The 14,280-nt window shown below is 30.0% G+C and overlaps 1 protein-coding gene across 1 annotated transcript; it reads left to right on the top strand.

Annotated features, from left to right (window-relative positions):
- On the top strand, positions 1 to 5,873 carry LOC115989171 (putative receptor-like protein kinase At4g00960). The gene is made up of 7 exons (XM_031112833.1): positions 1 to 858; positions 3,142 to 3,264; positions 3,969 to 4,090; positions 4,206 to 4,416; positions 4,511 to 4,748; positions 5,009 to 5,159; positions 5,288 to 5,873. The coding sequence occupies exons 1-7, from the start codon at positions 39 to 41 to the stop codon at positions 5,591 to 5,593; spliced, it is 1,971 nt and encodes a 656-aa protein (XP_030968693.1). The 5' UTR covers positions 1 to 38; the 3' UTR covers positions 5,594 to 5,873.
- Positions 5,874 to 14,280: the final 8,407 nt, after the last annotated feature.

A 14,280-nucleotide genomic window follows, 5' to 3' on the forward strand; every position in this document is an offset into this window, starting at 1 on the left:
GTTCCGAACCTAGCATTCAATATTAAATCTTCCCATTAATGCAAAAATACAGAGTGACAATAATAATGAGCACTTCAAGATTATCACTTTTCTTCTTCTATGCCATTCTCATTTTCCTTGTTAATAATCCCACCATTAATGCGCAGAGAGATCCCTACGTGCTTCACATGTGTTCAACTACTGGTAACGTTACTAGTAACAGTACCTTTAGAGCAAACCTTAATACCCTCATCTCCACTCTTTCTTCCAACACACAAATCGATTATGGGTTCTACAATTTCACTGCCGGAGAGGGCACCAACAAAGTTTACGCCACTGGGCTTTGTAGAGTTGATCTTTCACCAACTGATTGCCGTAGTTGTGTCAACATGTCAGCTCACGAGCTCTTACAGTTGTGTCCAACACAGAAAGAGGGTGTCATGTGGTACATGAATTGTACAGCTCGATACTCAAACAACTCGATATTTGGTGTTATGGAAACTAAACCTACTCGAGCTCTTACAGGTGCTGATGTCTCGAACTTGACTGAGTTCAACGCGGTGTTAAAACCCTTATTTTATGACCTGAGAGTTAGAGCTTCAGCTGGAGGTATTTTTCGCAAGATTGCAGTTGGAACTGCGTACTATAAAAGTGACAACCATACGATCTACGGGCTTATGCAGTGTAGTCCTGATTTGTTAGAAATGGATTGTAGTAATTGCTTAGTTGCAGCTCAAAGCAGTTTTCAAGTTTGCTGTAGTAACCATTCTGGAGTGAGAATTCTTGCACCAAGCTGTAATTTAAGAATAGAGACCGAACAATTCTATGACAGCACTCTTGTTCAATCTCCACCGTCATTATCTCCTCCGCCTTCAAAAGGTACGTTTCCCGAAAGGACATCTTCTGAATTGTTCTTCTATATAAATATTATATCTTATACATTAGATAATTATTAGAAAAAAATCTAGGACCACATATTTAAAAAAAAAAATTATTAGAAGTGTGAGAAACGATAATTATGTAAACATTTGTTTCTTAAATAAAAAAAGGTATCTATATGCTAAATGATTTATAATAAAAAAAAAAATTATTAGCATTGAATAGTTGTTTTTTTTTTTTTTTTTTTTTTTTTTTCAAATTATGTAATTTCTTTCACTAAATAAACAGTTAATTCATGGAATAAGCTAATCCAATATTATGGGAGATATTAGCAAGGACCCATTAAGTTGTTGTAGCTTCATAAATTTTTATTTGTAATAATTGGTACTCGATAAATTTGCTCATGAAAAGTGTTATTTGCTCATCTTTTGTGCCACCTCTCATTTTGTACTAATGATTTTAAATTAAATTTTATAGATGTTACAATTGAAGATAATTTAAACAATATAGATAAGAGAAATTCTTAGAAAGTTTCCATAAGAAAAAAATACTTAGAAATTAAGTAGCTTGAATAAAAAAAAAAAAAAAAAGCTTTTGTTTATTAGTAGGGAGATAAGAAAAATCCCGTATTTTTTTACTCATAAAAAGTGGGGTATATAATTTTGTATGTTCAAGTAATTTAATCAAAGTTTGAAAGTCGTTCTGCCTGTACGAAAACACATGCTTTAGTTTACAGCGACAATGTAGATTTATTTATTAGAATATAGGACCACTTGCATGGACAAGTCCTGGGAGTGTGGGAACGATAAATCATAATTTATCATATAATTCCAATTTTTGATTCATGATTTTCTCCGGCTCCCGGTGAAAATAAAGAGGATAGAAATTTTGGGTGGAAAAGTTAGTGAAAAAGTAATGTTTTTCATCATTTGATGAACGAGGAAAAACACTCAAAACAAGAGGAAAATTGATAGAGTCAAAGTGTTTTTCACCAGGTCCCACCAAATTGGGGGAGAAAATTTAACTAAAATTGAACAGTTAAGTCAAAATGACTTTCCCTCCCTCCTGTGTGAGTTTGTTTCTCCAAAAAAAAAAAAAAAAAAAAAAAAAAAAAAAAACACTATCATTTTGGTCCTATCCCAATCTTCTTCTTTATCTAATGTAAATTTACACAAACTTTAATTTTTTATTGCTCTCATTTTTCTTCTCTACCAAACAAAGAAAATTTATATTTATTTTCCACCATCTGATTTTTTTAATCTCCCAACCAAACATACAAGAGCAAAAATCATAAAAAAGTTGTAAAATTGGACATGTAATTTGTTATGTCTCTAGAATTATTCTATTTATTTTTCTACTTTTCCATCCCTCACAATAGTTTTCATCTCAGACTTTTCCAACCACTGCTCCAAAGGAAGCCTTTAAGCTTTTTGCTATCTACGAGCATGTGTTTACCTTTAAATTTAATAGCCACCAAAGTATAATTAATGGCGTTAATGTCTAAGGTTGCTTTAGCATTTTTCCTTGTGAATACATTCTTGATGCTTCTGCTTACACTTCTGAGATTCAAGATCATTATTCTTGACTGAAATTTCAAACCAAAAAGATATATATATATATATATATATATATCTCAGAAATAACGATAGATCATTGGTGTGACTATATATATGTCTATAAGTAGTATAAATTTGGTGGATAGGTTTTGTTTATGAGTCTCTTACACTGCAGTGTCCTTAATATGTATATAAAATCTTGTGGTTAATTGTGATAGGACTACTTGCTCATATGCAGCCAAAATGATCAACTTCCATGACCTGAAGAATAGTATAATAAAAAAAATAAAAAGGGCCCCCAAGTGGGTTGTTATGTGGGGAATGGTGATGAGTTGTGCAGCGTGCCAACTTGTCCTCCAAGTGGGATATCTTTTCACACCTCACAATATTTATCATATTTCTAGGTCACCAATGTTTCTTATATTTTTAATCACGCATTTACTTTATTTCACACTTAAACTAATTGATGTCTAATAAGTTAAGTGTCAATAATAAATCCATGTGAAAGTAATATTGTTTGAGCTACAAGACTATTAATTGTGTTTAATCATAATTGATAACTCAACATGGTGTGGAAATGAATTTATATCGATTGTTGATTTCTAATTAATTATTCATGCTTTCAACTTTTGTTTTCAATTTTTAACCTTTTTTTTCCCACTAATAATTTTAATTTCAAATTCAAGCTTGGAATGTTTTATTGAGTATAGATATCTGATTTTTACAGGAAAGGGGAGTAACTCATCTAAAACTATCATCGCCATAGTTGTGGTGGTGGTCATTCTCGTTGTAATAATCATCTGCATCTGCATCTCTTTAAGGGTGAGGAAGCAAAGAAAGAAAGCTAAAAGTAAGTTGAAAATTGGTTTGTTGTTCCTATTTTTAAATATATATAATTTCTTTAAAATATAAGAATAAATTCAGACAATAAGTGTGTGTGTTTATATATGCATATATGATGCTCTATTTATAGGCAATACTAGTGACAATTGACTTTCAAGGGATATATTTTTCCTATAAATTTATAGGTAAAACGGAACATGAAATAATGTGGGGTATTTTTCAATGAGTTCTAGTTCAGATTATTGGGTCACCAGATAATAATAACATTCAAACTAACATTCAATATCAATTCTGATTGCTATCTATATCTCCTCCAATTTTGTAGCTTGGTGATCATGATTTAGAGATAGGCTTGATCTTCGTATCCTGAGGTGATTTAATAAAGACGACACCTTTTGCTTTTGTGAGATAGATAAAATTTGAGGTGGTGTGTTCATGATACTTGTGTGGCGTATTATAATAGAAAAACAAATAGGGGTACCTACAAAACAGAATTAAGCTACTAACATTAAATCAAATTTTCTAGAAAGATAAGCTATTGAAAGAGCTAGTGTTCCTCTGGAAAACATTATCTGTGCATTAGTAGTTCTCTACGATTACTTCAATAATTAGTGTTTGCGAGTCTATTAATGACGTATGCACGTAATTTAAATTGCATCAATCTTAACTGCTTATCTAATCCTGATGCATTGACTGGTTCCACATGTGAAGCAGTGGATGAAATTAGCAGTACTGAATCCTTGCATTTCGATTTTCCAACAATTAGAGTTGCTACAGATAACTTTTCTGATGCAAATAAACTTGGGCAAGGCGGATTTGGTGTTGTTTATAAGGTAATTTGACAATTCCATATGGTCAAGTATATCAACTGTTTGCCATAACAAGTTAAATTCCCAATTTTTTATTATTATCAAGGGTTGCATATTGAATATTTTAATGTGTCTATAGGGTAGGCTCTCCAATGGACAAGAAATTGCTGTCAAAAGGCTATCCCAGGGTTCTGGACAAGGTGATTTAGAATTTAAGAATGAGATATTGTTAGTTGCTAAGCTTCAACATCGGAATTTAGTTAAGCTACGAGGTTTCTGCTTGGAAGGATGTGAAAGGCTTCTGATTTATGAGTTTGTGCCAAATGGAAGCCTCGATCAAGTTATATTTGGTATGGTTGCAATTCTTCCATAAATTCTAGATTTATTCATAATATTCTGTATGTGTCATTTTTCAATAGACTCATAGTTTAAATGAATATCTAGATCCTACAAAACGTGCATATTTGGATTGGCAAAGGCGTTACAAAATCATAGAAGGCATTGCTCGAGGTCTTCTTTACCTTCATGAAGATTCTAGACTTCGCATCATTCATCGTGATCTCAAAACTAGTAATGTTTTGCTAGATGATGAGATGAATCCCAAAATTGCAGATTTCGGCATGGCAAGATTGGTTATACTAGATCAAACCCATAGTAATACAAATAGAATCGTCGGGACATAGTAAGTATATATCCTAGCAAGTAAAATTTATGATTACTGTAATATTACATGTTTGTATTGTCAATTACAAGAATTATGTTGCGTTGTAAAAACAAGTCCCAAAAAATATTGAACCATCTCCAATAAATTAGAGAAAATTAATAGTATTTGAAAATGAGTGCTAAGATTTAAGAGCTCTGTTGTCATTTAAATTAGACTAATGTTACTAATTTCTATATGCCGTGAGTATATAAAGTTATGTTATTAATTTTCTCATGCAGTGGATATATGGCTCCAGAGTATGCATATCATGGACACTTCTCAGTAAAGTCTGATGTCTTCAGTTTTGGCGTGTTAGTTCTTGAAATGATATGCGGACAAAAAAACGGTTACTTCCTTAATGAAGAAAATAGGGAGGATCTTCTTACTTATGTAAGTACAATATCTTCATATACATTTTCCTTTTACCCTAGATTGGGCTCTACTTCTACAGTGATATTGACAAAATAAAAGAAGTTATATACTGAATATTTGTGTGTGCCATTTAAATCATTTTGCAGGCATGGACAAATTGGAGGAACATGACAGCTTCAAACATTATAGATCCCACATTAGGGGTTGGTTCAACAACAGAGATAATCCGATGCATTCACATTGGATTATTATGTGTTCAAGAAAATGCAACTGATAGACCAACCATGGCTTCAGTCGTTCTAATGCTTAATAGCAACTCTATCAGCTTATCAGTACCTTCACGACCTGCATTTTTTATACACAGCAACGTTGAACCAGATTCGCAGTCAGATCAATCTATTCTACTAGCCTCAACAAATGATGCTTCAATTACTGTATTACATCCTCGCTAAGGTTTGATCAAAGTAACTAGAGTTCTTTATATTAGTTTTGAGAAAAGATTATTTATTGAAGTAAGCATGTTGAATAATTTTGAGGACTATACTACCAGCCTTTCTCTTGGCGGTCTGAGTTGCTACTTCGTGATGTTATGCAGCAACACATTATGATGACTATATTCAATTGTGTTCAAGATTTTACTTATTCCAAATATTCTAAAAGTAATGTTACAAGTACAAACTATTTTACAACATTTTTATAAAATGTTGATGCAGCCAGCCTTTTATTGATTTTCATTTAGGCTCACCATTAATATCATTTTTTTCATTTAACAAAATTATTTATTTATAGATACATAATAATTTAATTGGGTTTTGGAGGCCATAAGTATAAATATTTAATAACATTAAATATATATATATATATATATATTTATATAATCAATTTCAGTGTAAGAAATTTTAAAATATTCTGGCAGGTCATGGCCCCCTAGCCCTAAAGTGTCTTCATTTGCTTACTACATAAAAGGAGAAAAAAAAAAACATTTTGAAGATCAAGAGGTTGATTTTTCCAAAAGTAATTTGTTCGTTTTTTAACCATTGAAGGATACACAATTAATTATAGATGATGCTTATACTTCCTTATATATGTACTGCCTCACTTTAATTTGTTTGTCCATCTTGAAAATCTAACATTCTAAGAAAAGTATAAACAAAATATAATTTAATACAATGTTTCTAGATTTTAAAATAAAAATTAAAAAATCGAGCTTATAATATTTTGTTTGTATATTTAGACCCCTGTAAATTTAGATTGTTTAACTTAATTTATTAATCAGGTTGTTATTTAGGTTTATTATGCAGATCTAGGTTAAATAATGACAATCATATTAGAATAGCGGAAAAATAAAGAAGACAAGCGATGTGATGACCTAGGAAAACTAATGAAACCGTCCAGTTTTAAGATAAAAAATTTGAGAAGGATTTAACTTAAACAATCCATAAGACAAAAAATTCACTAAATAGAACGAAAGTGTTTACAATAGATTTTTTTACCTAAATCTAATGCTACGTCTTGTAGTACTTACTCACATGACCACACGCAGCTCCGAATTCACGAACTATTCTATTTGAATTTGTTGCACATAGGCACTCCAATTTGTGACTTTGAGATCCTACTCAAAGGTTTAGATCATCAATGGTAGTTGATCTTCTATGCTGCAACTTATCTCCACCAGTTCAAGCAATATTAATCTAATCTTCGGAAGATGTTTGTTGACTTAAAAGGTTACAGAACCTCTCAGATCTCACAGAAGTAACTCACAAGTCTTTGTAAATGTGTATTAGGGTTTTGCTTTTATACTTAGCAGTGTTGGACTCAAACTCTAAAAATTTGCAAGCTTTTAAGCTTTATTTAAAATCTATAGAAATCACACAGTTCGATCGGTCGAAGGTCTCTCTCGATTGGTCGAGCAAGGCAAATTCTGAATTCTTTTTTTTGCAGCTTACTTATCCTTAAATCTTGACTTGAATTAACTTGAGCAATGTCTAAAATTGTTCTAAGACATAAATATCTTATACTAGAAATGTTTTTATACTTGGTTTGCCAACATACATAAAATTAAAACCTAAACATTAGAACCTAATATATTTCATTCCAAAATTTAAACTCAAATAAAACAAAAAGTTGACTCGGAGGTAATTATAAATTATCTAAAAGAGGAATGATCTTCTTTTGCTTCTTTTAGACATTTGATTGACAATGCAAAAATTTTAGCAAAAATCCTTTTTTTTTATTATTATTCAATTTTCTTTCGGTATGAATAGAGTATGTTCCTCCACACTTTATTACTGCAATTCTAGTCGATTTGACTTTTAATTAATGAATTTACAACCTTCTTCTAATAAAACAAAAATGAAAAACATCAACTCAAATAAAACAAAAGAAAAAGTACTATTGACTTTTTCATTTAGAATAGTTAGCAAATAAAATAAAAGAAACAGAGTAAGTAAACACATACAAATTGAAACATATAGATATTTAGGCATTGTATTTTAGTGATATTGTATTTTGGAGATATTGTAGAGCTTTCATATGTGAGAATCATAGTTTAAATTTCCATTTTCCTACTTATTTAGACAATATAATATTCATAATTAATTAATAATACTTGATTGATACAATTTAGAAATAAAATTATACGTGTTTGAACAATGTTAGGGATACAGTTTTTTCTACACTTAATTCCACACCCTGCTTAAGAGTTAATTTGTGGTTGGTGCATAATTTAATACAACATGATCAAGTATCCCTAGTGAACCCATGTGAAAGTGTTAAAAGAGTAGTATTATGAGTACAACAATTTCACAACAAAACTTAAATGGTAAGTTATTACTAGGTTTCATTTCCATCTACTACTAAGATAACATTTTTGCCTGCTATTAAAACTGTCACTTATTGCACCTGTAAATTTATTCGATCTTGTCACAGGACCACCCTAATCTGGGGAAAAAAAAAATGATTACTTATAAATTTAAAAATTTTATGATTTTTTTATGCTTAAAAAAAATTTGAGACTACTCCTAAAGGTTTTTTTAGGCCCAACATAAATTAAATTTGGACAAAGTTTGACTACAAACTTGGTTGTAAACTAAGTTTACAACTCCCCTTAATTTTTTATTTATTGGATGTGAATTTTGATAAATCCATCATTGAATTACATTTTCTTCTTATATCCTCCATGCTTGCAAAATTTCAATAAAATCAAAGATCAATAATAATATCATCAATCAAATGTTTAAGTTTTGAGTTTTTGTAATTTAAAATTATATATAAAAAATAAGTTTATAGGTTGAATAATAAATAACATTTTATTGGCATAAAATTTGATATTGTTTTAAAAATATAAAGAATATATAATTGAACGATTAGATTTTCAAAATATGTAGTTATGTTAATTTGTTTAATGAGAGTTGTAACCTAAAGCTACAACTTAATTTATAACCAAACTTTGTAATTGAATTTTGGTTCCTTTAACAATATATTAGGCCCTTACAAACAAAAAAGAAATGTCTGAGAAAATTTTTATTGAACAAGAATTTTGAAAGAGACGTAATTTGTAGAATTGATAATTAGATTATCATGCAACGATTTCAAAAAAAAAAAAAAAAAAAAACTCATAGAAGAAAATTATAAGATTTTATGTATATGCAGGGGCGGAGTCAGGGGGGGTCGAGAGGGGGCCCTTGCCCCCCCTGACCTGCCCAAAATTTTTCTTTTTTTATGTGTGTAATAGTAAAAGGTGGAGATTTAATTGAAACTATGATAGGTAGTGCGTGAGTAATTGAGCTATAATGAAAATCTCTTCAGCTACATGTTTCAAAATAATACTGTAAAGTGCAGAGCCACAGTAAACAACCACATACATCCTTTTTTTCTTTGTGGGTATATATATCTCCCTATTTTTTTGAAAAGTCAAACTCAATTGATATATCATATATCTTCATATCTTTTTTTACTTTATCAATATTTTGTAAAGTTCAAAATTTATAAAAATAAACTTAAATAAAGAAGAAAAAGTCTTAATTGAAGAGACGAAAATAGCACCCAAGAAAAAAGTTTCCTTTCAAAAGTATTAAGATATAAAATTTGGAAACAATTACATGAAAAATTCCATAAAATATATTAGGGGATTATTTTATTCGCTATATATTAAAAAAAAAAAAAACACTAATAAACTATACACAATATAATGATATGCAATAATTTTAGGGGATCTTTCAATATTGAATGATCACTTACTATTTATATTATTGGCATTTAATTGTCAAGTTTGGTTAATATTGTGTATATATGATGCATATGTTGTATGCTACATACACAATATGTATTTGTTTATAGAGACACATGTATATTAGTTATAAATTTTGCCCCCCCTAAAGTCGAATCCTAGCTCCGCCACTGTGTATATGCGTGTGTATTTTTTTTTTTTTTTTTTTGTCAATATATAAAGTTCTGTTTTTACTAGATTTTGAATAATTTAAGTTCCAAAATGATTACTCTAGAAAAAATTCTAGGAGCTGACACTGTGTGCACCAAGCGAGGAAATCACCTTTCACTCTTTCAGTATCGTGGCTTGTCTTCTTCTTCTTCTGTTTCAATCAACGACATTTAGAGACTAAATCGTTATAATTTTAGAGACTACGTCGTTATATATTTTCGGATATTATACGAGTTTTCAAAGTGTGTGAAATTGAAATCCCTTGTCAAGGGACAAATATTGAAGCATGCAAAGTTCAACACATGCGTGTACAACGTGGAAGAAAGGAAATGGTCATAAATTCTTAAACTAATTATTTTTTCCCTGAATTTTAAACAAATATATTTGGTAACATTATATGTGGTCCCCTTTGTTTTAACCTCGTCGGAATTTACATTTATAATTTTTTTAAAAGACTTGTATTTTAAACAATATTATCCAACTTTGGTTTTTTTTTTTTTTTTCCAAACTTAGAAAACTGCTTTTTAAAAATTGCATTTTAATTTTGAAACCAGTTTCAAAACATAATTTTGACATGATATTTGTTTATCGCTCCTCTTTCTAAAAAATATATTTTTAAGAAGAGAATACCAACAAAATATTGTTTTGGTGATATTTTCAGTTTTGAGAAAAAGTGTACTTCTTGTGTTTGATTAAAATAACACAAATTGTGGGTCTCACAATATCCCAATTTATTTACAAGATTGTTACGGAATTTAGTCTGAGTTTTCGGAAACCACCTAAAACTTGTTTCCTGGTTTTCGTTTTGCACAGTGAAAATTGGATTCAGGTTTTAAAAAAACAAATAGCTAAAAACTCAGGCCAAACAACTATGATACTAGTCGGGTCCACGAGTTTTAGGGAAAAAAAAAAAAAAAGGAAAAAAAACCCAAACGGATGAATATTTCATTGTCACCATTTTTTAGATAGGTACATGGGAGAAGAGAGAGAAAGGTAGGGTTTGAACTACAATTCATAAACATAGAGCACCACAAAAGTTGTTGAATCCCTAATCTCACATATTAATAGAAAAGAAAAAGGTAAAAACACCATTTTAGTTCCTACACTTTGGGCTCATAATCAAGTTGGTCCCTACATTTTAGTTGTAGTTAATTTGGTCACTTTTATTTTCAACTTACACTCAATTTGGTCCCTACAGTTAACTAACTAACAGAAAACGCTTACATTGCAAATGGTTTACACAGTTAGCATACCTAATATTAAAATATTATATAAAATGCATGCTAATATGTCTGCTGAATTGGCCACATCAGTGTTTAGATGGCAAACAAAGCCACGTCAGCTTAGAATTTTTTCTTTGTTTTTACTGATTTCTTTTTTTCATTTTCCTTATTTCTTCTTTTAATATTCTTACAAATTTTTTATTCATTTAGAATTTCATTTTTATTTTCTCAACATTATTATTTTTTGTTTCTTGCAATTTCTTGCTAACCAAACAGAATTTCATTCAATTCCTTTTTTGATAATCAAACACTAATCTAGTCCAAAAATTGCAGATCAACACAAATCACATTATTTCTAACCGTCAATTTGGCTTTCAATCACAAAAAAGCTTATGATATCAGTCAAGAAAGGTAAAATAACTCCATAAATTTTAGCCAAAATCCCCAAACCCAGATTCACCAAAACCCAATCGTCCAACATCACAGACCCACCGCGGAGTCCGATCTGTAGCCACAGATTGACCGTGACTCCTCTGACCTGGATCTCCTCGTCTCAAGCCCAACCCATAAGATTCCAGCCCTGCATCGCTGCCGCCATGTCTATTGTCAACTTTTTGCAGATTTAATTGGCAAGAGTACGACCGTCTTTCAATTGCCTTCCGATGAAGATTAAAGGTTGTTGATCGGAAGGGATGACTTTTTTGTCTTGGATCTCATGGCCTTCATGTTTTTGACCATATCAGAGCTTTCCACCTCCAGAGGGATGATCTTGCCGGTTAAGGTTTTCACAAAGATTTGCTTAACAGCAAAGGGATGTATCTAAGATGAGTGGTTGGTGGATTTGGGTAAGGTTTGGTGTTTAGTTTGAATTTGGGATATGGGTTCTTTGGCCATGAATAAAAGATTAAATGATTAATGAGAGAGAGAGAGAGAGAGAGAGAGCTTAAAAGATGAGATGAAAGAAAAAAAAAGAAAAAGAAAAAGGGATTTAGAGTTCATTCGTTTTTTTTATGATACTGTGGGTTTTTTTTTTTGGATCATGATACTGTGGGTTTCTAAAAGAAAAAGAAAAAGTGAAAAACTAAAGATAATGAAAAAAAAAAAAGAAATCGGTAAAAAAAAAAAAAATTTTAAAAGGTAACGTGACTTTATTTGCCATTTAAGCGTTGATGTGGCACATCAACCATTAAAATTTAAACATGTCAGTATCTCACTTAATATTTTAATATTATGTATGTCAATTATGTAAACCATTTGTTACGTAAGCGTTTTCTGTTAGTGAGCTAATAATAGGGACTAAATTGAGTGTAAGTTGAAAATAAGAGGGATTAAATTGACTGTTACTAAAATATAGAGACCAAATTAATTGAGTCTAAAATGTAGAAACTAAAATGATGTTTTGTCCAAAAAAAAATAGTTTCTATATTAATTTCTAGGGATTGACTAATACACTTTTTAGTTTTTACAATGATGGACTGAAATGGGATGAGCTAGTACGCTTCTTTGATGGGTTTTTAAGGGGAAATCTTAAAATTGTATAGGTATATTATTTTAAGTGTAGTACATTACATTCTCCAATTAAATTTAAATATATAACTACATTGATTTTAATTGTGCTTGAAAACGATAATATTGATTGTGATTTGTTTGTAAATATAATCAATTAAGTATTTGGATTTAATTAGAAAATTCAGTGTACTTCACCAAATGAGCTATACCAAAGTTTTACTTGTATTTTAAACACTTCACCACTCAATAATCTTAACCAGTGTTTAATGGTAGTCGAAAGTTTAGACTCTAAAACAAAAACTAAAAAAATTATTGATGGATATTGATCCATGCACAAGATCAATTCGGTGGAAATAAAGTTTGGTTTAGGAATTTCTAGTACTACAATGCTAAACTCTCCTAAGTAGTTAACTGGGTCTTTTATTTTAAAAATAAGATAATGCTCCATATTATTTTTTAGAGAGTACATTTTTTAGCAATAACTATAGAGTTGCATCCTTTCTCACAACTATTGATATGATAAATTGTTAATAATAGATAATACAAAATTTCAATTAAAAAAAAAAAGATAACACAAAATTTTTAAGTATCATAAAAAAATAAAATAAGGAAAATTTTATAAATACAAATTATTTTATAATATTTTTTACAAATTATTAATGTGGTAAGTTATTATTGGTAAGTGAAAAGAAATTATGCTATTGTTGAGTTCAAATGAGAGTTATTAAAAATCGGATTCATTAACAGTTTATAAAAATATTGTAAAATAATTTCTTACGGTAGCATTACTTATAAAATAAACAAAATTGTTAAGGAAAGATCTATGTAAGAATCTACAAAGATTTTTTCAATTAAAAAACTATAAAATAATGACGTGTGAGTAGCATTTGTCTAATTTGAAGTGCATGATTCAGCTCAATCCTTGACCCCAGCTAATATTTTATTTTCATATGCCCTGCACCGAACAACTTTCGGAACAAATGTTTTCTAAATACTGCTGATGATTCTTTAAGCGTGATTCTTAAAAAGAAGAGAAGAAGAAGAAGCAAACAATAGAGAAAAATAATAAGGTTGAATTGAAACTTAACTGTTTCAATTCAAGATTAGATTTTTTGAGATCATGGGCTTCCTAGACTTCGAAAAATCACCAGGCACAAGCTAAAAGCCCCACACTTCTCTATAAAGATCATGAGCATTCATTTAATTTGTTTATATATTAATTAGACCATTCAAATGATATATTAATTAGAATATATATACAAATCGAAGCAAGTCGTTATTTTTTGCCATATGTTTCAATCTGTGGGGAAATCTAGAAATCTATAAAATTAGTAAATCTGCTTAGGTAATAAGGTGGGAAAATCTGCCTAGTTATCACGTCAGGTTAGTACTAACAAACCCTAGTTATTACGCATTTGGGCCGCAAATGCAGAAACTTTCGTGCAAGGACCAAGCTAGGATATCATCATTCATTAAACATTGCAATATTTGCATGGACAACGTTGAATAAAGGATTGTAAATTTTTAAACAATTTTTTATTATATGCGATAACGTTGCGCCGGCCACTTTAGTTTAACCTCCTTGTCAATAGCACTTCTAGTTACTACAAAAGTACTTTCTATTTTAATTGCCAAGGTATTTTGTTTCTTAATAATCCAATTATTGGGAGATTAGAAGATTTGAAATTTGAATATTTTTGTCAAAAATATTAACATGTGTCAACCAGTTAAATTAGAATACCACCTTTCATTAAACACATATAATATTTGCATGAACAAAGTCAAATAAATGATTGAGAATTTTAAACAATTATTTATTATATGCGATACGTTGTATGTGCTAAACTTTAGTTTAATCTCCTTGTCAACAGCTAGCACTTCTAGTTACTATAAAAGTACTTTCTATTTTACATGTGAAGGGATTTTTTTTTTTTTTTAATAATTCAATCTTTGGAAGAATGAAAATTTC

Source organism: Quercus lobata, chromosome 5 (genome assembly GCF_001633185.2).
Source record: "Quercus lobata isolate SW786 chromosome 5, ValleyOak3.0 Primary Assembly, whole genome shotgun sequence".
Taxonomy (NCBI): domain Eukaryota; kingdom Viridiplantae; phylum Streptophyta; class Magnoliopsida; order Fagales; family Fagaceae; genus Quercus; species Quercus lobata.